The following is a 22,450-nucleotide window of genomic DNA, read 5'->3' as shown; positions in this document are numbered from 1 at the left end:
ACTTGCTCAATGCAAGGAGGCGGTGGGCCTGTGCCTGGACTTGGGCGTGTCTGTCTCCTAGACCCCACGGAGTCTAAGAGTAGAAACGGTTCTGGTCTGGTCCACAGGAGTCTTGTCTTCCACAGGACCAACTTGGACCAGTCCTTTCCCGGCTCCGGGCGTTAGTTACTCCTCCGCGCCACTTGGGGTGAAATACTCCAAGCACGTGCGGGCTCCTCTAGGAACCCACAACTCTACGATCAATCGCCCCGGCGCGGAGTTTGCCCCGCCCCTCCAGCCCAGGTCGCCGCAGGCGCCGGAAGTGCTCCTCTCTCTTCGCTTGCTTCTGCCGGCGCTCCGGCGGAAATACTTTGTGGGGAAGATGGCGGCTGTGTCAGTGTATGAGCGGCCGGTTGGAGGTTTCTCTTTTGATAACTGTCGCAGGTGCGGCCATGCCCGGGGCCAGGTTCCGGGCGGGAGTGGGAGTGCGGTGCCAGAGTCGGAGCTCGGCCGAGGTCTGATCTGGGAAGTCCAAACGAAGGGTGAACGGCGGGGCCCGCGGCCTGTGCCCCGCGGCCCGTGTGACTCAGGGGAATGAGGGCCTGAGAGTGGGTTTCTCTTGGGGCCGAGACCGTCCTTCCCCTTGCCCGGCGCACCAGGCCAGACTCTGTCTCTTTAGGCGAGATGCAGCCCCTCTCCGACGATCTGCGCGCCGGAGAACGCGACAGTCGTCCCGATGTTGGGGGGATTCAGTGAACGGATGGGCTTGAAAGCGAGTAGTAGCTTTTCTTTCCCTGAGTTCCCTAGTAGACACTCTTGGTGCCAGCGCGGCTCGATGTGGTCCTGCCCTTCCGTGCTTTATTCTCTCCTTTTGTTTCAGAAATGCCGTCTTGGAAGCCGATTTTGCGAAGAAAGGGTACAAGCTTCCAACGGCCCGGAAAACGGGCACGACCATCGCGGGGGTGGTCTATAAGGTAAGCCGGCCCAGGCCAGGAGCAGCAGTGACTGAACTGATTACAGGAGCCAGGCAGGCCCCTTGGCCTCCTTTACTTCTCCGCGCTGTGTCAGGAAGGGCTCATGTTTCAGAGGACGTCAGGAAAAGATCCTTCAGGATCTGTCGGGAGGCTTTGTGTACTTATCAACAGTTTATATTCTTTCCTCACTTTTTAGAGTTTTTGACAGGAAACTGGTACTTTTTTTGTCTTAAGATACTACTTCGGGAGGCAGGGTTATATCCTGGGAAAAGATAGGATTTCGGATCAGACAGGTCTGTCTAACAGTTAAACTTTGATGCTGCTTCCAACTTTGGGCAAGTCAGTTTCCTTCTCCCAGCCACACTTCACAGACCATCAAATGGGCAGAATGACTCTTGCCTTAAATTGTTGAAAGGGTTGAAAAGAGTTTATGGTTATTGTTGTTAAAGAGAAAGAGTGATGTCTTTTAAAAAGAAATTGACGAAGTGGTATTCTAATGGAAGGATTTCTGAATCCAGAGTTTTCTCACATTAGGTCTGTGGTTTGTAAGGAATTCACCAAACACGGTGAGCCTCATTTGAAAAAGGGAATGATCATTCCTACCACCTACTGGAGATTCCGCTGATAAACGTTAATCAACAAAGCTCTTGTATTCTGAAAGTATAGCACAATATTTTTGGTGGGACTTTTCAGTGCGGGGGAGGGGGTGGAGGTTTGGGGAAAACTGGGATGGCCAACATTGTTTTTCCTAAACTAGAAAGTTGTGGTTTATATATGTCAAATTATTTTAAAATGTGTGTTTTTTTAAAAACAGGATGGCATAGTTCTTGGAGCAGATACAAGGGCAACTGAAGGGATGGTTGTTGCGGACAAGAATTGTTCAAAAATACACTTCATATCTCCTAACATTTAGTGAGTATCAGTTAGTTTGAATAGCTCTTATATTTTCAAACATGTCAAGGTTAAAATGGAATTTACTTTGTTCTTCACTACAACCTGTTGTTTAACTTGTATTTTGTTTTCTATCTCCCTTAAGTGGTATTTTCATCTGTCTGTTACCTAAGCTGGTCATCCGCAAGTTCTGTCTTTGATTTAGTCTTTAATTCTCTTGGTCTCCGGTTCCTGCTTTCTGCCTCTTAAAACCATTCCCTCTGCTAAAGCCTTAGTTCACGTTCTTAATTCTCATCTGTCCTCTTGCAGTCGTCATTTAAATGATCTTTCTGCCTTTGGTCTCTTTATTATCTACCCTTTTGCCATATTGGATTTTGTAAAACACAGATCTGAATATGTCCCTTCCCTCTTTAAAAATATTTCAAGAGACTTTTCACATTTCCACCCTGCTTTCAGAATAAAATGGAAACTCTGTAGCGTGATATTTAAGATCTTGTGTAGTGCCACAGAAATTTACCTTTTCCGCTTATATAGCTGCCATTACCCTGTGTTCCTGTTACACCCAGACTGTCCCTGTTCCCCTCATCTCCAAGATCTTTCACCTTTGTTTTTGCCAGTCCCTCTGCTTAGAATTACCCTTTCCTCTTTGTTCATGCGGTTTTGTTTATTTCTTTCAAATCCAGCTCATGTGAGACCTCTTCCCAAAGAGCAGAATTAATCCCTGTCTTCTCCCGTTTCTCATAGCGTTTTGTACCTATGCTACTATATCGGATTATATGAGGTATTAGAATTTTTGCCTATTTTTGTCTCCTCCACTCAACTTTTGAAATCAAGTGCTAAGATGATGTCATACTTTCTTTATTCTCAGCATTTGTCGTGACTGGTAACTGGTAGTAAATACTTGGTAAATGTTAAATTGCAAGGCCTTTAACATGCCTTGCCCTTTGGTACAACTTGAATATATTTTTAGGATTAGTAAAATGCAGACTCTGTTAGAAGCACAGAAGCTAATGATTTGAAATGTTCTTTTGGGCCACAGAAAAATATGTTTACAAAGGACGAGATGCATATTCTCTGTTTCATGTTTATTTAAGATTGGTTAGACAGGGTTGTTACAGTGCAGATTATACTTAAAAACATATCTCTTTGTACTTGAACTTAGTGGAAGTTATCCAAGAAGCCCTACTTCTAAATGATCCCTTTGGTAATTGAATTGCAGCTAAGTTTCTTTTTTTTCTCTTTTTTTTTCCCCTAATCTTTTTTTATTTAATTTTTAAATTTTTTGATAAACATATAATGTATTTTTATCACCAGGGGTACAGGTCTGTGAATTACCAGGTTTACACATTTCACAGCACCCATCGTAGCACATACCCTCCCCAATGTCCATATCCCCACCACCCTCTCCCATCCCCCCTCCCCCCAGCAACCCTCAGTCTGTTTTTTGAGATTGAGTCTTTTACGGTTTGTCTCCCTCCCAATCCCATCTTCTTTCATTTTTTCTTTTCCCACCCCCAAACCCCCCACATTGCGTCTCCACTTCCTCATATCAGGGAGATCATATGATAGTTGTCTTTCTCTGATTGACTTTGCAGCTAAGTTTCTGATTGTACTTTTTAGTTGCTGTGGTGCTGGGACAGCTGCAGACACAGACATGACAACCCAGCTCATCTCTTCCAATTTGGAGCTCCACTCCCTCTCCACTGGCCGCCTTCCCAGGGTTGTGACGGCCAATCGGATGCTGAAGCAGATGCTTTTCAGGTAAGGTTTTAGGATGGGGATTTCTTTTTTTAAAATTTAATTTAATTTTATTTAAATTCAATCATCATAGAGTGTGTTACTAGTTCCAGAGGTAGAGTACAGTGATTCATCAGTTGCATATAACATGCAGCGCTCATTACATCACGTGCCCCCTTACTGCCCATCACCCAGTCGGCCCGGCCCCTTCCCACCCCGATTCCAGCAGTCTGCATTTTGTTTCCTAGAGTTAAGAGTCTCTTGGTTTGTCTCCCTCTTTGATTTTGTCTTATTCTATTTTTCCTTCCCTTCCCCTATGATCCTGTATTGTTTCTTAAATTCTACATATGAGTGAAATAATAATTGTCTTTTTTGATTGACTTATGTCCCTTACCATAATACCCTCTATTTCCATCCACATTGTTGCAAATGGTAAGGGTTTTTTTTTTTTTTTTTTTTGGATGACTGAGTAATAATATCTCATTATGTATATATACTACACCTTTTTTTTTATCCATTCATCTCTCATTGGACATCTGGGCTCTTTCTATAGTTTGGCGATTGTGGACGTTGCTGCTTTAAACATTGGGGTGCATATATCTCTTTGGATCACTATGTTTGTTCCAGGATGGGGATTTCTTTTTTTTTTTTTTTTTTTTTTAATATTTTATTTATTTATTTGTCAGAGAGAGAGAGAGCGAGCGAGAGCGAGCACAGGCAGACAGAGTGGAAGGCAGAGTCAGAGGGAGAAGCAGGCTCCCTGCAGAGCAAGGAGCCCGATGTGGGACTCGATCCCAGGACGCTGGGATCATGACCTGAGCCGAAGGCAGCTGCCCAACCAACTGAGCCACCCAGGCGTCCCCAGGATGGGGATTTCTGTAGCATATTTTTCTCATATCTTAGATTTTCAGCTGAGGGGATCCTGGAGGCTAGAGAAAAAGCATTCATAAATTTTGTTTTATTCTAGAAATTTTATTCTAGAAATCAGTTGTTACCATTTTAATATCAAGGCTTTTGATGATATATTTGAATTTATGGGGTCTATCGCCCCCTCCCGATGAATAAATCACATGTGACCAACAGTCGTTTCTGGAAGCATAGGGCATTACCGGATTTTACAAAAATCCCTTTTATTTATGGGAAGAAAGTTAGAACTAGACAGAACCTTTGGTTCATCTTATGAACACACTTAGACAAAAACAATTGTTTTTTTCCTCTCTCTTTTAGGGGCAAAGTAACAGTGAAAAGAAAAATTGTATTTGTAGTTCACTGTAAGTGGGTATAATAGCAGTAATATTAATGCACGTTTATTTTTCTCTTCCTGCCAGACCCTGTGCTTAATACTTTATGCATGATCTCATTTCATCCTTTGATAAGAGAGGCCCCACTGAGATAGGAGTTGTTAACATCTCTAGTATTTCAGCGAAGCTGAGCCTTACAGAGGTGTGGTTGTCTACCTGATCTGTTCTTCACGCCTGCTTACTGCCCTAGTGCTTTTAGTTTTGTCTCCTTTTCTTCCTTAATCACATCATCACTTTACATTCGTGTAGGTCTTCTCTTTCTCAGATTCTAAGTCTGTTTTCTCATTTGCTTTTCAGAGAGAGAAGAGGGACAGTGTTTTAGACCAGAGCTAGGAATAGCTTGGACATTCAGTTGTGGGTTAGAATATTAGTTTCTCCTTTTGGGACTTGCAGTACCTTTAACAGATTCTCTCCTTTTCCTTCTTTGTAGATTTGTAGAATGTAGAATTACGGTGCCTTTTTTCCTTTCTTTCTTTGTAGTTGATCAGAGACCTTTATTCTGGTCCTCATCATTCATTAAGCAACCTACCGAAAACAATGTCTTTATTTAAAAAGATTTTTATTTATTTATTTGAGAGAGAGAGCGAGAACAAGTGGGGCGAGGAGAAGAGGGACAAGCAAGACTCCCTGCTGAGCAGGGAGCCCCATGCGGGACTGGGTCCCAGGACCCTGAGATCATGACCTGAGCCGCAAGCATCCACTTAACCGGCTGAGCCACCCAGGCGCCCCCCAGATCATTTTCTTTGTCTCTGCCCCAAGCAGCAGCAGCTGCATCTCGGCCTGTGTATAAGGAAGCAGGAATAGAAAGCCAATATTGTAAATTGGCATCACTCAGGCCATATTCAGCTTGTAGAGAAACTGTATTTGGGCTACATAGTGGGTTTTTTTTTTGGTTTTGTTTTGTTGTTGTTTTTTTTTTAATAGTGTCCAATAATATAAATTGGGAGATTGGAGTAAAAAATAATCTGGATATCTGACTTTAAAATTTTTTAAAATTAATTAATTGTTTCCTGGCTTCATTTGAAAAAAAATTCATAAAGAGAGTGGGACAGTAGATGGCCGCAGTCTTCTGGAGCTGGTGGCAGGTGTTGCCTTTAGAAGGGGCAGCATGTGCTCCACTCTCTCAGTCCCTGTCTGCTTTGACTTCCCTTCCTGCCTGGCTCTGGGCTTTCTGTGAACTTGCTGGTCTTCATTCATGAGTCTAGCATGGCTCTGGGCTCTCAGCAAGTGATTTGAGGCACAGTGTAGCTGTGCAGCAGGGCCCGTAGCATAGTTCCCGTTTTACAGCTGAGAAGACCAGGACTTAAAGAGTCTGTGGGCAGGAAGGCTAGTCCTGTCTACCTAATGTGTGCTCAGGCTGTACTGAGCCCTTATGCGGATGATTTCCATTTATTTATGTGCATGGTCGTTATCCTGATCCTGGAGAGTCATTGCCTACCAAACCAATTCTCCCAATACAAGTGAGAACTTGTTAAAGCACACCTGTTGCAAAGATTTCTGAAGACATTTGTGAGTTTGATGTTAAATTTAAGGCTCCCTCTGGTGGTTGGTGTGGTGCATTACATTTAAAACAATTTTTAAACTTGTGAAATTGCAAGTAAATAGCAAATTTTCAAGATTTCTTCCAATGTCATTTAAAACATCTAGCTAAACCTAGAAGCTGTTTCTGTTAATCTCTTTAGAATGTTTTGGGAATTCTAAATTCACTTTTTTCAGTGTTTATTTTTAGTTTAACATTATAAAAATTAAATTTTATCACAGTTTTCAGAGGAACACTTTTTTATTTTTTTAAAAAATGATTTATTTGGGGCGCCTGGGTGGCTCAGTGGATTAAAGCCTCTGCCTTCAGCTCAGGTCATGATTCCAGGGTCCTGGGATCGAAGCCCCACATTGGGCTCTCTGCTTAGCAGGGAGCCTGCTTCCTCCTCTCTCTCTGCCTGCCTCTCTGCCTACTTCTGATCTCTGTCTGCCAAATAAATAAATAAAATCTTTTTAAAAAAATGACTTAGTTATTTATTTATTTGACAGAGAGAGGGAGAGAGAGAAATCACAAGTAGGCAGAGAGGCAGGCGGAGGGGGAGGGCGAAGCAGGCTCCCCGCCGAGCAGAGAGCCCAATGTGGGACTCAATCCCAGGACTCTGAGGCCATGACTTGAGGTGAAGGCAGAGGCTTAACCCACTGAGCCACCCAGGCTCCGCGAGAGGAACATTTAAAAAATTTAACCAGGATGGTGCACCTGGGTGGCTCAGTGGGTTAAAGCCTCTGCCTTCAGCTCAGGTCATGATCCCAGAGTCCTGGGATCAAGCCCCATATCAGGCTCTCTCCTCAGTGGGGAGCCTGCTTCCTCCTCTCTCTGCCTGCCTCTCTGCCTCCCTGTGGTCTCTGTTCGTCAACTCAATAAATAAAATCTTTATCAAAAAAAAAAAAATTTAACCAGGATGATTGTGGTTCGTTACGTGTCTTCTGACATTTTTGTTAAGTTACATAAAATGTGCAAGTGGTGTAAGGGAAAAAAGCGTAGGATTTCACTTTATTATTTTTTTCCTTCTCTCACTTTTTTGAAGATTTTATATGTTTATTTGAGAGAGAGGGAGAGACAGTGGAAAGTGAGCAGAAGCACGGTGAGGGGCTGTGGAAGAAGCAGACTTTCCGCTGAGCAGGGAGCCCAGTGTGGGGCTTGATCCCAGGACCCTGGGATCATGACCTGAGCAGAAGGCAGAGGCTTAACCAACTGAGTCACCCGGGCACCCAGGATTTCACTTTAGGAGTTTGGTTCAGCTCTCATCTACAGTGCTTAGAGTTGTGTCACCGTGGGCAGTTCAGCTTACCTTTCTTTGTCTGGGTTTCTTCCTCAATAAGATGACTCTCTGACTTTGGAGAAGGAAATGAGTAAAGAAGCAAGGCTTACAGCAATGCTCAGTACAGGGCCTAATGCACAGTTAGAGCCCCATGAAACTCCGAGGCTGAGAAAGACAACAAGGTATATTCTTCTTGCTATTACTGTTCCATTTTCCCCCGAATAATCCATTTCCATGTCTGTGAATCAGTAAGGAAAGGGGGTTTGATAAACAAGAGTGGACATCTTTTCCTTTATGTAAGCAGTATTTTTATTTTACTCGTATGATGGCTGGATGTAGAAGATGTACCTGCTCTATGATCCTTCTGCATGAGCCTCCTAGTCGAGTTTAGTAGAAACCTTGTGGTCTTTTATTCTGTATTCCAGAAACTCCTTGAGTATATAGAGCCTCTTTCATTTATTATATTAATTGTGTTTTTTGTTCTGTGAAAGTAATATGTATTCATTGTAAAAAATTTGGAAAATACTGAAAAGCCCAAATTAAAAATAGAAATTTTACAGTTCAGGGAAAATCATGTTTTGGTCGGGTGTGTATACTTCCAGTCTTTTTAATTTGTGTTCACTCGTTCATTGGATCTTTCTTTGCTTCCTTCCTTATTACTAGTACATGTTCTCAGTAAAACCTAAGCTAGAAGATAGGGATAAACTAAAAAAATCGAAAAATTATCTGAGTTCCTACAACCCGTAAGCAGTTGGTGCTAGTACTGTATGCTTTTCAGGCTTTTTTCCATTTACTGATACATAACTTATTCTGTAAAAATGGAATCACAGTTGCACATTCTATCCTAAAGTACAGTCTGATCTTTTCATCTACCAGTATGTGTTGAATAGTTTCCATTTGAAGCATTTCAAAATGAAAGTCACCTTTTAAAAAATTATTGTGAAGGTAATGTGTGATCATTATGAAAATTTCCAACACTTTGGGAATGTGAAAAGAAGGAAGTAAATGTCACCTGTTTTGTTACTTAGACCATACGTTGTAAATCCTTGAGAACTATTTTTCCAGACTTTTTATACTATGACATTTGCGCATTTATGTATTTACAACAGTGGAATCCTGTTTGTTATTTTGTAACTGACCCTGTTCGCATAATGGTATATGTTCACATAATGGTAAGTGCATGTTGTTCCCATTAGTAGAAGAGCTCAGCATCCAGAGTTTCTGCCTTGAGCTTTAGAGGAGTTCTGGAAACCTGTGACCCTCCTGACATAGTAGAACTGTATGTACACTTACTATGAGTCCTGAGGGTTCCACAGTGTTCATCAGTTTTTCAAAGGAGTCTGTGACCCAGAAAAGTTGAAAGAACCACTGATCAATATCAATTTCTGGTGGTATCATAGTATTCCATTCTCTAGATGTACATAATTTAACCAGTTTGGAACTTTAACAGTATTGCTTGTGTTAAGGTATCATAAGGTATTCCATCTTGGAACATAGAACCTTTAGGTACTAACTCGTATGACTAATTCCTTAGGCTGTATTCTAAAATAAATTCCTAGAAGTGGAATTACTAAATCGAAGGTATGCACATTTTGATACATATTGCCAAACCCATCCTTGAGAAAGGTTGTACTGAGTTGTGCTACATCAGCGGTGTATGAGAAGATACTGTACTCTTTGGGTGATCCGGAGCAGAGCTATGTCAGTTTATTTAGCTCGTTCTCTTTTTCTGCTTTATTGGCATCATAAACAGTATTGCAGTGAACATCTTTGTGCATTCATTTCTGTATATTTGTCTGATTATATCCTCAGAATTTGATTCCTTGAAGTACAGTTTCCAGATCAGTTTTTTTTTTTTCTTAAGATTTTTTATTTACTTATTTGACAGAGAGAGATCATAGGTAGGCAGAGAGGCAGGCAGAGAGAGAGGAGGAAGCAGGCTCCCCGCTGAGCAGAGAGCCCAATATGGGACTCGATCTCAGGACCCCGAGATCATGTCCCGAGCCGAAGGCAGAGGCTTAACCCACTGAGCCACCCAGGTGCCCCCTGGATCGGTTTTTAAGGAATATGATAACTTACCAAAATATCTTAGATTCTTTTAAAGGCATCAGACAGAGGTTATGTTTTAGCTTGAAAGGAAGCTAGCTGATCATTACTGACTTTATTTAAGCAGCCTGTCTGGTAGGCAGTTGGTATATTGGGTCAGGCATTGGACTGGGGTGGGAGTGGTTGGTCTGGTGATTCCTACTTGTCATCCCAGAACCCTGTGAGCTAGTCTTGACCCTGCTACTAACGCATATGGCGTAGGACCAGTTTCTTTTCTGCCTTCTGGGCCTCTGTTTTCTTTTGAGACTGTTTCTAAAATCCTTTCCTGCTTTTTAATTTTTCACTTAAGGTTCTTTGTTTCTTTTTTTTTTTTTTATAGATTTTATTTATTTATTTGACAGATCACAAGTAGGCAGAGAGGGGCGCCTGGGTGGCTCAGTGGGTTAAGCCGCTGCCTTCGGCTCGGGTCATGATCCCAGGGTCCTGGGATCGAGCCCCGCATCGGGCTCTCCGCTCAGCAGGGAGCCTGCATCCTTCTCTCTCTCTCTGCCTGCTTGTGATCTCTCTCTGTCAAATAAATAAATAAAATCTTTAAAAAAAACCAAAAAAACAACAAAAATAAAACCAAGTAGGCAGAGAGGCAGGCAGAGAGAGAGGAGGAAGCAGGCTCCCCGCTGAGCAGAGAGCCAATGTGGGGCTTGATCTCAGGACCCTGGGATCATGACCTGAGCCGAAGGCAGAGGCTTTAACCAACTGAGCCACCCAGGCGCCCCTGTTTCTTTCTTTTTTTAAGATTTTATTTTTTTAAAGTAATTTCTGTATCCAGTGTGGGGCTCAAAACCACAACCCTGAGATCAGGAGTTACATGCCTGCTGACTGAGCGAGCGAGGCACCCTTGGAATATTTTTTGTGAAAGAGCAGTTTGGTAGTCAGAGATGGAGGAAATAATTGGTTACCAAGAGTGCTTCCTGATGGGTAGTTATGTCTCAGACAGTCTACAGTTAGGACTTTGATTGGGTCTTATGTTTATTTGTATCAGTTTTAATTACTATATCATTAGACAAGTTGGTTTAATTTTTCTTCCCAAAGAGCTAAAGGCTCATGGTGGAAGACTTTAAATCCAACATATTTATTTAGCATAGCAATTCAAATGGTAAAAAATAGAACCGGATACAGGGAGAGCAGTCTGTAGAAGTAGAAAATGAACTCAGTGAAGGATCCAAAAAACAAGTACATGCACAACTAAGTGGAGGTAGGGTGGGGTGGAAAGTATGTTCCCATTTATGGTCCTGAAAAGCCGTAGCGTCATCCTGTAGGCAGTAGCGGTGGGTTTCACAGGCTGTTGTGGAGGGATTTCATCATTCACTTCCCTGCATGATGAAATCTTTTTCTTTTACTCAATAAGAACTCAGATCTATGATAATAATTGTGCCTGTTTATTCAAAAGAGGTGTTTTGATATGAGCCGTTTTCCTATGAGGCTGTGGTGAGGTAAGGTTGCAGATTTGGACAGCTTGAGTCTAGCATCTCCTTGGTGTTAACTTTGAAAGTAGCTGATTTGCTGATCACTGAGCAGTGTGATGGGAAGGGTGCTGATAAATTTTGGAGTAAGCCAAGCTCGGCTCTGAGATATGGGGCTGGCATTTAATGCTTTGGGTTGGTTTTCTCTTCCCTAACGTAGGATGGTCCTTTTTAAAAAAAATTTATTTATTTATTTGAGTGAGAGAAAGACTCTGAAGCAGACTCTGGTAGATTTTGCATGGAGCCTGATGTGGGGTTCGATCTCATGAGACTGAGACCATGACCTGAGCCAAATCCAAGAGTTGGACTTAACCAACTGTACCACCCAGGCCCCCAAGAACAATCCTCTTTTTAAGATTTATTTATTTATTTGACACAGAGAGAGAGAGAGATATCGCAAGTAGGCAGAGAGGCAAGCAGAGAGCGAGAGGGGGAAGCAGGGTCCTTGCTGAGCAGAGAGCCCGATGCGGGACTCGATCCCAGGACCCTGAAATCATGACCTGAGCTGAAGGCAGCGGCTTAACCGACTGAGCCACCCAGTTGCGTCAGACAATCCTCTTTTAAAGGGAGCTGTTCGACTGAGGAAATAGGCATGTTGGAGGGCCTCAAGGATTGTCTTTATGGGCTGATAGTCAGTGTCCCAACGTAATATTCCTTCTGGTTCCCATCTTGTTCCCATCGAAAGAGTAACCACTTCATGAAACCGTAGCAGTGTAAGAAAAGCCTTTTGTTGTCTGACTTCTCATATAGCTTTTGGTTAAGTTACAGTGATGCAATGTAGACTTATTTTTTTTTTTTCTTATACATACTCTGATCACCAGGTATCAAGGTTACATTGGTGCAGCCCTAGTTTTGGGGGGAGTAGATGTTACTGGACCTCACCTCTACAGCATCTACCCTCATGGATCAACTGATAAGTTGCCTTATGTCACCATGGGTGAGTGTAAAATTTCCCTGATGTTTCAGAATCCTCTTACTTACCACGGTAGTCTCTGAAAGAGCTGGTCTGTTTTCTGTTAGAGGAGCCAGGGTAATATTGCGCTTTGATTCATTCCACACATATTTATTGATTTCCTCCTATGGATTAGGCCCTGTTGTAGGTGTGTGGGACAGAGCAGTGAGCACAGTTTAAAGATTCTTGCCTGCAAGGAGTTTGTATTTTAGTGCGGATAGACAGTAACAACAACTATTATATAAATATGTTAATGTTAGAAAGTAATAAATATTAGGAGAGAAAAGTAATGCAGGTACTGTGCTACATTTATGCAAGATACTACTTTTGGGGAAAACTGGGTCATGGGTATACAGACACTCAATGTTTTATTTCTTATATCTGTATATGAATTTGCCATTATCTCAAAACAAAAGTTAGAAAAATTAATGCAGGGTACGGGCACTTTGGAGCATTGGGGTAGAAGGCAGATTATAGTGTTAAATAGGATGGTCAAGGTAGGTCTCAAGGTTTCAGTGTGAGAAACCTCCAAGGTGAGGTTTTAGTAGAGGGAAACTAGAGTGGAGGCCTTGAACATGTCTAAGATGCGCACTGTATTTTTTTTTTTTGGAAGCTAGAGTGACTGGGGCCCCTCTTGCTATCAAATGATCAAAAGCGTTTAATCCATCTCTGACCTTGATTTCCTCACCTGTGAAGTGGTATCAATAGTATTTCCTATATATGCCAGGTTGTAATGATTAGAAATAATGTTTATAAAGAATCTGGCCCTGTGCCTGGCCTCTAATAGTAGCTACTCTTTTCAGATCAGCTTTTAAACATAGGTACTTTAGCTCTAAGTGCTAGACAGAGTATTTTATTTTTCAAGATTTTGTTTATTAGAGCATGCGCAAGTGGGTGGGGGAGAAGCAGGCTCCCCACTGTGCTGGGGGCCCGACAAGCAACTCAGGTCCCAGGACCCGGGGATCCTGATCTGAGCCGAAGGCAGACGCTTAATGGTCTGAGCCACTCAGGGACCACAAGGATTTTTTTTTTTTAATGACCACCAAAAAAAGAAGTGAGAAAATGGAGATTTTCAAATTCTGACTTTTATGTTAAATTTGAGTCAAATTGTGTAGGTACAGAAATTTGAACAGGTCATGTATGCTGGTATTTTTCCAGCTGTTGTTTACCTGTTACATTTTTTGTGTTGGTATCTTCCCTCCGAAGAGCTAGGAAACTGCTTCCTTGAATAGTTTGGAAATTGCCAGTTTGAGACCTTGCTGTTCCATTGTGTCATCTAGCCTCTTTGAAGGTTTTTATACAACAGATGTTCCCTGTTTGTTGGGGAGAATGATTTACCCCCAGATACCATATGGATGAGTCTTTGTAATTATTTTAAAATGAAGATACTTACAGTAATTTTAGAATTGTTCCAAACTGCTTTATACAAATATATTTGTTATCTTCATCAGAGTACTGTTTTTATTTCTCCCTGTCTGATTGATGCCTTTAAATGGTGGGAAAGATGAAATAGCTTTATATATTCAGTGGTTTCATTTCTTTTCTTTTTTTCTTTTAAAAGATTTTATTTATTTATTTGACAGACAGAGATCACAAGTAGGCAGAGAGGCAGGCAGAGAGAGAGAGAGGAGGAAGTAGGCTCCCCGCTGAGCAGAGAGCCTGATGCGGGGCTCGATCCCAGGACCCTGGGATCATGACCTGAGCCGAAGGCAGGGCCTTTAACCCGCTGAGTCACCCAGGTGCCCTTAATTTCTTTCTTTATTATTTTTTTTTTTAAAGATTTTATTTATTTGTCAGAGAGAGAGCGAGCATGAGCACAGGCAGACAGAATGGCAGGCAGAGGCAGAGGGAGAAGCAGGCTCCCTGCTGATCAAGGAGCCCCATGTGGGACTTGATCCCAGGACGCTGGGATTATGACCTGAGCCGAAGGCAGCTGCTTAACCAACTGAGCCACCCAGGCATCCCAATTTCTTTATTTTTTAAACAAAAAAATTTTACACTTGCATTTTAAAAGTAACTGAAATGTGCAGTGAACAGTCATACATGCTCTTTACTTGTATTTGTCAGTGAACATTTTACCACTCTTGCTCTCCCTTGCTCATACCTTATTTTAATTTTTTGTGTGGAATCATTTGAGAGTAAGTTGTAAGCAGTAAAGAGCAGACATCATTACCTTCTACCTCTAAATCCTTCATGATGTCCTCTTATTTTACCTTCATAAAGTCACATTTATAAAATTTAATGTTATTTCAAAACAGGTTCATTTTTAAGATGGGAAGATTGATTTGGTTTCTTTTGGTTTGGAACTGTAGTAATTTGCCTTCTGAGCACAATCCTGAATTTATGAAAAGTTATTGACAGCGAGCCGTCAAGCAACCCCACTTGGCCAACAGTGATCTTGCTGATCCCAGTGTAGTGGGAGCCCAGGGTGATGGTTCCACAGCCTTGCGTTCATAGCATGCTTGTGTTTAGAAATCATTGCCCCATGCAGTCTGGTTTTGTTATCGTAAAAGACCGGATTAAGGAGGAGAAACCCATAATCCATGGGTGATAATCCCATAACACGAGACTGTAATCCACGAGTAATAATTACTGTGAGCTTTAGTTTGTTCACCTCTTCATTTGTTTATCAGCTCTTTCTTGCCTCTGCGCCTAGGCACTGTGGCAGGCTCCACAGAGAGGGGAACGCATGGATCCTTATCCCCAGTACCCTCGCCCTGTACTGAGGGAGCCAGATGGACAAACTGACAAGGGCAGTAGGCACGAAGGTCCGTGGAGGCCCAGGGGAGAAAGGAGCACATCGAAATGGAAGGATTTCAGGAAAAGCTTCACTTCCCATGAAGAGTCTTAAAAGAAGCATAAGTTACTTTTGTTCATTTCTCAGGTCCTTATTTAACATTACTCCGGGCTAGGCGCGGTGCCGGGTGCTGGGAGTACAGGGGTCAGCACAGCACCTGCCCTCAGAACTTGCAGCCTCCTGTGGGAGACACGAATTAAAGTAAGTGCACATTCACTAAAAGAATGCACTCCAGGGCTAAGTGCCCTGGAGGAAAAGAGCAGTAGTAAGAGCGAGGAGCAGGAAGGATAATGACTGTTGGAGAAGTCCTTACTGAGCGAGCGACATGGAAACATTTCCTAGTGAAGGTAATTTATGAACATGACAAAACATTCAAGTGGGAATATTACTTGAAAAATAGGTGTGTTTCGTATCCCTCCTCCAAAGTAACCACTTGTAAGAGTTTGTTTTTTCTAGAAAATGTTTTATGAGACACTTTCATAGAGTTCTGTCAGTCTGTGCCTATTAAAAATACACAAATGGTTGGGGGCGCCTAGGTGGCTCAGTGGGTTGAAGCCTCTGGGATCGAGCCCTGCATCGGGCTCTCTGCTCAGTGGGGAGCCTGCTTCCTCCTCTCTCTCTCTGCCTGCTTCTCTGTGATCTCTGTCTGTCAAATAAATAAATAAAATATTAAAAAAAAAAATACACAAATGGGCCCCGCGTCGGGCTCTCTGCTCAGTGGGGAGCCTGCTTCCCCCTCTCTATTTGCCTGTCTCTCTGCCTGCTTGTGATCTTTGTCTGTCGAATAAATAAATAAAGTCTTTTTTTTTTTTTTTTAAGATTTTATTTATTTATTTGACAGAGAGAAATCACAAGTAGGCAGAGAGGCAGGCAGAGAGAGAGAGAGGAGGAAGCAGGCTCCCTGCTGAGCAGAGAGCCCGATGTGGGACTCGATCCCAGGACCCTGAGACCATGACCTGAGCCGAAGGCAGCGGCTTAACCACTGAGCCACCCAGGCACCCCAATAAATAAAGTCTTAAAAAAAATACACAAATGGGGCACCTGGGTGGCTCAGTGGGTTAAGCCTCTGCCTTCGGCTCAGGTGATCCCAGGGTCCTGGGATCAAGCCCCGCATCGGGCTCTCTGCTCAGTGGGGAGCCTGCTTCCCCCTCTCTGCCTGCCTCTCTGCCTACTTGCGATCTCTCTCTGTCAAATAAATAAATAAATAATCTTAAAATACATAAATGAAGTCATTCTGTACACACCTTTCCTTTATTGTTAACTTGTTCTGAAGAAGTTCTTTATCAACACATGTAGATCTGTATTGAAATAACAGTTACATAGAAATGCATTATATGGCTGTATCATGATTTACTGACCCATTGTATTGGTGGATATTTTGGTCATCAAATTTTTGCAACAAGTGTGTCTTGGTTTGTGGAGGTGAGTACAAACTTCAGATAAATTCCTAGTGGAATTTCAGGATTAGGGTATGTGTATGTATTGCTCAGATTTCTCTGTTGCAAAGCGGTAGAATTCCTGAATGATTTAAGAAAAGAGGGCTGTGTTGTAAAGGACAGTAGGTGGCTCAACAGAATAGCTGGGAGGGCAGGTGCTGGCTTTGGGGCCCAGAGCGGTGTCAGAAATCCTGCTGCAGAGTAGGTCACGGCGGGGGCTGCCTCGCTGCTGGGCTTCTGGGGCCTGGTGCTGGGACCTGGCTCACTGCACGCTCAGCCTCCCCGACAGTTTCAGGAACCCAGTCTTCCGGTCATCCCTTTCACCACTGCCAGTGCGTTCCTTACAGGGGAAGGTGAGTGCTTCTGATTGGTGGAGCTCAGTCATTCACTTCTAGAGTGTTGAGATTCTCCAGACCTAGGAAGGAAGTCATACCATACACACTGTCACTGGTCAGCCCAAGAAAGTAAGAGGGGGCCATATAGTGCATTCTGCTTTTTACTTATTTATTTATTTATTTATTTTTTGGTCAGAGAGAGTGAGCACAGGCAGACAGAGTGGCAGGCAGAGGCAGAGGGAGAAGCAGGCTTCCTGCTGAGCAAGGAGCCCAATGTGGGACTCGATACCAGGATGCTGGGATCATGACCTGAGCTGAAGGCGTCCCTGCATTCTGCTTTTTGAGACCTGTTGCTCGATTACCCTCCAAAGAGATTGTACTAGCTTTTATTTCTACCAAGAGAATATGAGAATGCCTTTCTCCTAACAACCTTACCAGCACTGCGTATTTGTGCTGTCTGATGGGGAAAGATGGGAAGAGGGAACACGTAAGCTGAGACGTGAATGGTAGCTAGGAATTAGCCAGGAGTTCTGTGGCCCTGCTCCCTGTCCTCAAGAAAGGATATCAGGCCCTGTATACACCAGGGTCTGGTGTAGTTGAGGAACTGAAGGGCCAGAGTTTGCTGGGTGGGTGAGGCAGGTGCAGTGGGTCGGGGTAGTGTTCAGTGCAGGGGTGCAGCTGAAGCAAAAGCGTTCTGGAGCGGGGAGCAGAGGTGTGACTCGAAAGCGAGGCTGGAGAAGGTCCTGTGATATAGCCCCAGTAGTTTGGATTTTGTCCTTGAGGTTCCTGTCTAAAGTTTTCATGCCAGAGAAGGGTGGGATGAGGTTTGCTTGTTAGAAAGGGCAGTCTTGGGTGCCTGGGTGGCTCAGTGGGTAAAAGCCTCTACCTACAGCTCAGGTTGTGATCTCAGGGTCCTGAGATCGAGCGCCGCATCGGGCTCTGTCCTTGGCAGGGAGCCTGCTTCCTCTCTCTCTCTCTCTGCCTACTTCTCATCTCTCTGTCAAATAAATAAAATCTTTTTTTTTTTTTTTTTTAAGATTTTATTTATTTATTTGACAGAGAGAAACCACAAGTAGTCGGAGAGGCAGGCAGAGAGAGAGAGAGGGAAGCAGGCTCCCTGCTGAGCAGAGAGCCCGATGCGGGACTCGATCCCAGGACCCTGAGACCATGACCTGAGCCGAAGGCAGCGGCTTAACCCACTGAGCCACCCAGGTGCCCCAAATAAATAAAATCTTAAAAAAAATTTTTTTTTAAGAAAGGGTGGTCTTATAGCTTCTAGCTGGAGGGAGGAGGATTGGCATGGCGGAGTCTGGAGGCAGACAGGGAGATTGCGTCTGGCCAGAAATACTGAGGGTGAGGCCAGGTCCGGTGACAATAAGGATGGCCCCTGTCATTAGAGCGAGCACTCAGAAATGAGCCAGCCGTTAGGCCAGATCCCAGGTGTCTGTCGTCCATCCCCTCCTGACTTCTTAGTGTCAGTCCGTTCTGGGCCTTGACTACAGGGGCAAGTTAACTCCGTCACCTGGGGCCTCTTCCCTTCCATCTGGGCTCTAGGCCTCTTCCTGTTTTGTTTCCTGTTCCTCCCCTAGGCCTTTGTGGCAGCAGAGGCACTTGTACCTCTCGCCCTCTCCTGGGCAGGCTTCTACACCCCACACTCCTGCTCCTCAGCTGGGGTCTAGCCCAGAAGCCATTCCCTCATGACTGCCCCAGGCTGAGTTAGCAGGTCCCCTTGGGGGCATAGGTGTGAAACAGGATTCCGGGATTCCTGCCTTGTCTGCACACCACTTGCCCCGGCTCTTGTCCCTCCTGCGCATGTGAACATTTGAGATCTTGGAGAACAGAATCTGTTTTACCTCCAGTCTCTCAGACTCCTGTGTGACTTGGTGAATATTTGATGGTGAAATAATTTTCTGGTTTGCTAACTTGCTTGTGTCAAAGAGTATCTGAAACTTAGTGTTAGAAACCTTAGCTACTGGTTATGTCTGGTGATTTAACCCTTTACGGTACCTTTGGAAGAGTGTTGCTTTAGATCGTGTTCCATTTGGGGCGCCCCAGGTTAGCTGTGAGAGAATAGCACAGAGCATTGTGTATGTGGTAGGGTTTTTTTTTTTCTTAAAAGCTAAATATTATTTCAGATTTCAAGCATATTATGGAACCTCTCTGTGCCAGAGTCCGCTAGTACTGTCACATTATTTTCAGTTAAAATTCTATGTAAGGGATGCTGTGGTTGCTGTTTTATTGATGAGAAACCTGAATTTAGAGAAATTTATGGTAACTTGCTCGTTTTTGCTCTGCCTGTAAATGGCAAAGCTGGGATCTGAACTCTTCCTGCTCAAGCGAGCCCCTGTGCAACACAGCTGCTTTGATTTTCTCATCTTACAGATGTTACTTCATTAAGCTATTAAGCCTTGCTTCTGAATACTGAAAATATCTATACAAATTCCCGAAGGGCCTTTATTTGTTTTGCTTATTTTTGACTGCCTATGTGCGGATTTTCTATCCTGCATATTAAAAACAGTATTTACCGAAACAGCTTTGTAGTTTCAAAGGAAAAATTTAAAAATTATACATAGTTTTACCATCCAAGACAACACGATTTTTATCTTTTGATTTTTTTCCAGTCCAAGTCCATTGTGAAGAGGTTTACCAGAGAATGTAAAATAAAATACAGGTTTTATACTGTCCTAGCTCTGTCTTTGTCATTTTTTAAGTTTCTTTTAGCCACTGTTGACTTCTAAAAAAAATTAACATATAATCTATTATTTATTTATTCTGTTATTTATTATAATCTATTATATACCCTTCAGGGGTACAGGTCTGTGAATCATCAGTCTTACACAATTCATAGCACCCACCATAGCTCATACCCTCCCTAACGTCCATTACCCAGGCACCCTGTCCCTCCCCCTTATTCCCCAGCAACCCTCAGTTTGTTTCCTGAGATTGAGTCTCTTTTAAATCTTTTTATTTTTATTTTATTTTAGTTAATTTTGAAGATTTTATTTATTTATTTATTTGACAGAGAGAGATCACAAGTAGATGGAGAGGCAGGCAGAGAGAGAGAGAGGGAAGCAGGCTCCCTGTTGAGCCCGATGTGGGACTCGATCCCAGAACCCTGGGATCATGACCTGAGCCGAAGGCAGTGGCCCAACCCACTGAGCCACCCAGGCGCCCCTGAAATTGAGTCTCTTATGGTTTGTCTCCCTTCCCAGTCCCATTTTGTTTCCTTTTTTTCCCTCCCTTCCCCCCCATGATCCCTTCCCTGCCTCTCAAATTCCTCATGTCAGAGAGATCATATAATTAATTGTCTTTCTCTGATTGACTTATTTTGCTTAGTCTAATACCCTCTAGTTCCATTCATGTCATTGCCAATGGCAGGATTTCGGTTTTCTGAAGGCTACATAGTATTCCGTGTGTGTGTGTGTGTGTGTGTGTGTGTGTGTGTGTGTGTGTATCTCATAGCTGCTTTATCCATTCATCTGTTGGTGGGCCACTGAGCAGGGCTTGCATGTGTCTTTCCCTAGAACAGTGGCTGTGCTGGGCTGCCTTTCTTCCTAACCAGGCCATTCTTCTGGCTTCCGGTTGCTGCTTCCTTCTTTCCCTCCTGCCTTCCCTCCTTCCTCCTTCTTTCCTCACTTCCCTTTATTTCTTTTCTTTTCTTTTCTTTTTTTTAGGGAGAACTCCACAATTGCCATTTGGTGGATTTTTTTTTTTTTAAAGATTTTATTTATTTATTTGACAGGCAGAGATCACAAGTAGGCAGAGAGGCAGGCAGAGGGAGAGAGGAGGAAGCAGGCTCTTCGGCAAGCAGAGAGCCTGTTGCGGGGCTCGATCCCAGGAGCCTGGGATCATGACCCCAGCTGAAGGCAGAGGCTTTAACCCACTGAGCAACCCAGGTGCCCCTGGATTTTTTTTTTTTTAAGATTTTATTTATTTATTTGACAGACAGAGATCACAAGTAGGCAGAGACACAGGCAGAGAGGAGGAAGCAGGCCCCCTGCCGAGCAGAGCGCCCGATGTGGGGCTCGATCCCAGGACCCTGAGATCATGACCCGAGCCGAAGGCAGAGGATCAACCCACTGAGCCACCCAGGTGCCCCTGGATTTTGTTTTAATTCGTATTATAGTTGACCCTTGAATAGCAGGGGCAAGGGGTGGGTTAGGCGTACTGTCCCCCTGCACAGTTGAAAAATTCACGTGGAACTTTTGACTCTCCAGAAACAAGTACTAATAGTCTACTGGTGACCGTAGGCCTTACTGATAACATAAACATTCTATTGATGCATATTTTATGCATCCTGTGTATCATATACTGTGTTCTTACAGTAAAGTAAGCTGAAGAAAACATGATTAAGAAAATCATAAAGAAGAGAAAATACGGGGCGCCTGGTGGTCAGTGGGTTAAGCCACTGCCTTCAGCTCAGGTCATGATCTCAGGGTCCTGGGATCGAGTCCCACATCGGGCTCTCTGCTCTGCAGGGAACCTGCTTCCTCCTCGCTCTCTGCCTGCCTCTCTGCCTACTTGTGATCTCTCTCTGTCAAATAAATAAATAAAATTCTTAAAAAAAAAAAAAGAAGAGAAAATACATTTATAGCACTATAAAAAAAATGCACATATAAGTGTACCTGTGCAATTCAAACCTGTTGTTATTCTGGTAAGTGGATTAGCCAAACGTAAAGCTACAGATAGAATAGAAAGCCTTCTTAAATGAAACGGTCCCATGGAGTATTAGAATTTACTGTGGGATTGAGGCTTTCCATAAGTGTATCTTAAGTGAGAAAATGAATATTTCATGTAAATTCTCATGTTTTAGTTAAATTATGAGTTTTTTATTACGAGAAATAACTAAACTTTGTAATTAATCTCTTTTTTTTTCTGAGTGATTTGACAGTAAGAGCTGGAAGCTACAAATTACCCGTAAGACAAGGGTGTCTAAATTTTGTCTACCCATGGGCCTGTATTGGCAACCAGCCAGGTGCCTGAAGGCTACCCTTCATTTACATTGGATAGAAGACACCTGTCTTGTCTTGTGCATCTTTAACATGCTGGCACAGCTCGCTGAACACAGGGTCCAGGAGCCTCCTCTCTGAGGGCTTGCCTGCCTCAGGATTTACTTGGGAGAAGAATGTATCAGATTCCTTGTGGGGTGGCCCTTGGACACTTCTGTCCTAAATCCTTTTTTGTGGACATGGCGTTGACCATAATGATGGCAGCGTTCATCCAGCAGCTTTCTAGCTGCAGTGCCAGCAGCTCTCATGAGATGCTTTACTGATTTAATCTTCGCAACATTGCGAGGTGGGCACTAGCATCCCTGTCTCACAGATGTGGAAATTGAGGCTCAGAGAAGTGTGTGGAGGTCCTATAGCCAGGGTACGCGTGAGCCAGTGTGGGAGCTGCGGCCTCTGTGACTTCCTTTCCTCGCTGTGTTACTGGTGTGATTGCTGGTGTGTGGCATGTGGTCCAGACCAAATATGATTTGGTCCATTCTTAAAAAAGAAGAAAGAGCCCCTTAGATTTTATTTAATCATTTCTTTTTTAAGAGATTAATTTGCAAGAGACTGCAGGTGATTGATCAGTGTGATTGTTGAAAGCCAGGCAGGATTCTTTGATTTTTCTTTATTAAGAAAGGGAAAAGGGCTTTGGTTGTATGTTTTATAGACAAAATGTGGGCTCTTTTAATTCTC

General features: G+C 43.3%; 1 protein-coding gene across 1 annotated transcript in view; it reads left to right on the top strand.

Annotated features, from left to right (window-relative positions):
* Window positions 1-253: 253 nt before the first annotated feature.
* PSMB7 (proteasome 20S subunit beta 7) overlaps window positions 254-22,450 on the top strand; it is a 64,404-nt gene continuing 42,207 nt past the window's right edge. Inside the window, exons 1-5 of the mRNA XM_082695598.1 lie at window positions 254-423; window positions 860-953; window positions 1,768-1,865; window positions 3,465-3,605; window positions 12,068-12,183. Coding sequence (XP_082551724.1) covers window positions 362-423; window positions 860-953; window positions 1,768-1,865; window positions 3,465-3,605; window positions 12,068-12,183 — 511 coding nt within the window. The 5' untranslated portion in view covers window positions 254-361. The remainder of the gene's footprint in view (window positions 424-859; window positions 954-1,767; window positions 1,866-3,464; window positions 3,606-12,067; window positions 12,184-22,450) is intronic.

This window comes from Mustela nivalis (genome assembly GCF_964662115.1).
Source record: "Mustela nivalis genome assembly, chromosome: 13".
In the NCBI taxonomy this organism is placed as follows: Eukaryota; Metazoa; Chordata; class Mammalia; order Carnivora; family Mustelidae; genus Mustela; species Mustela nivalis.
This window is presented reverse-complemented; position numbering and strand designations above follow the sequence as displayed.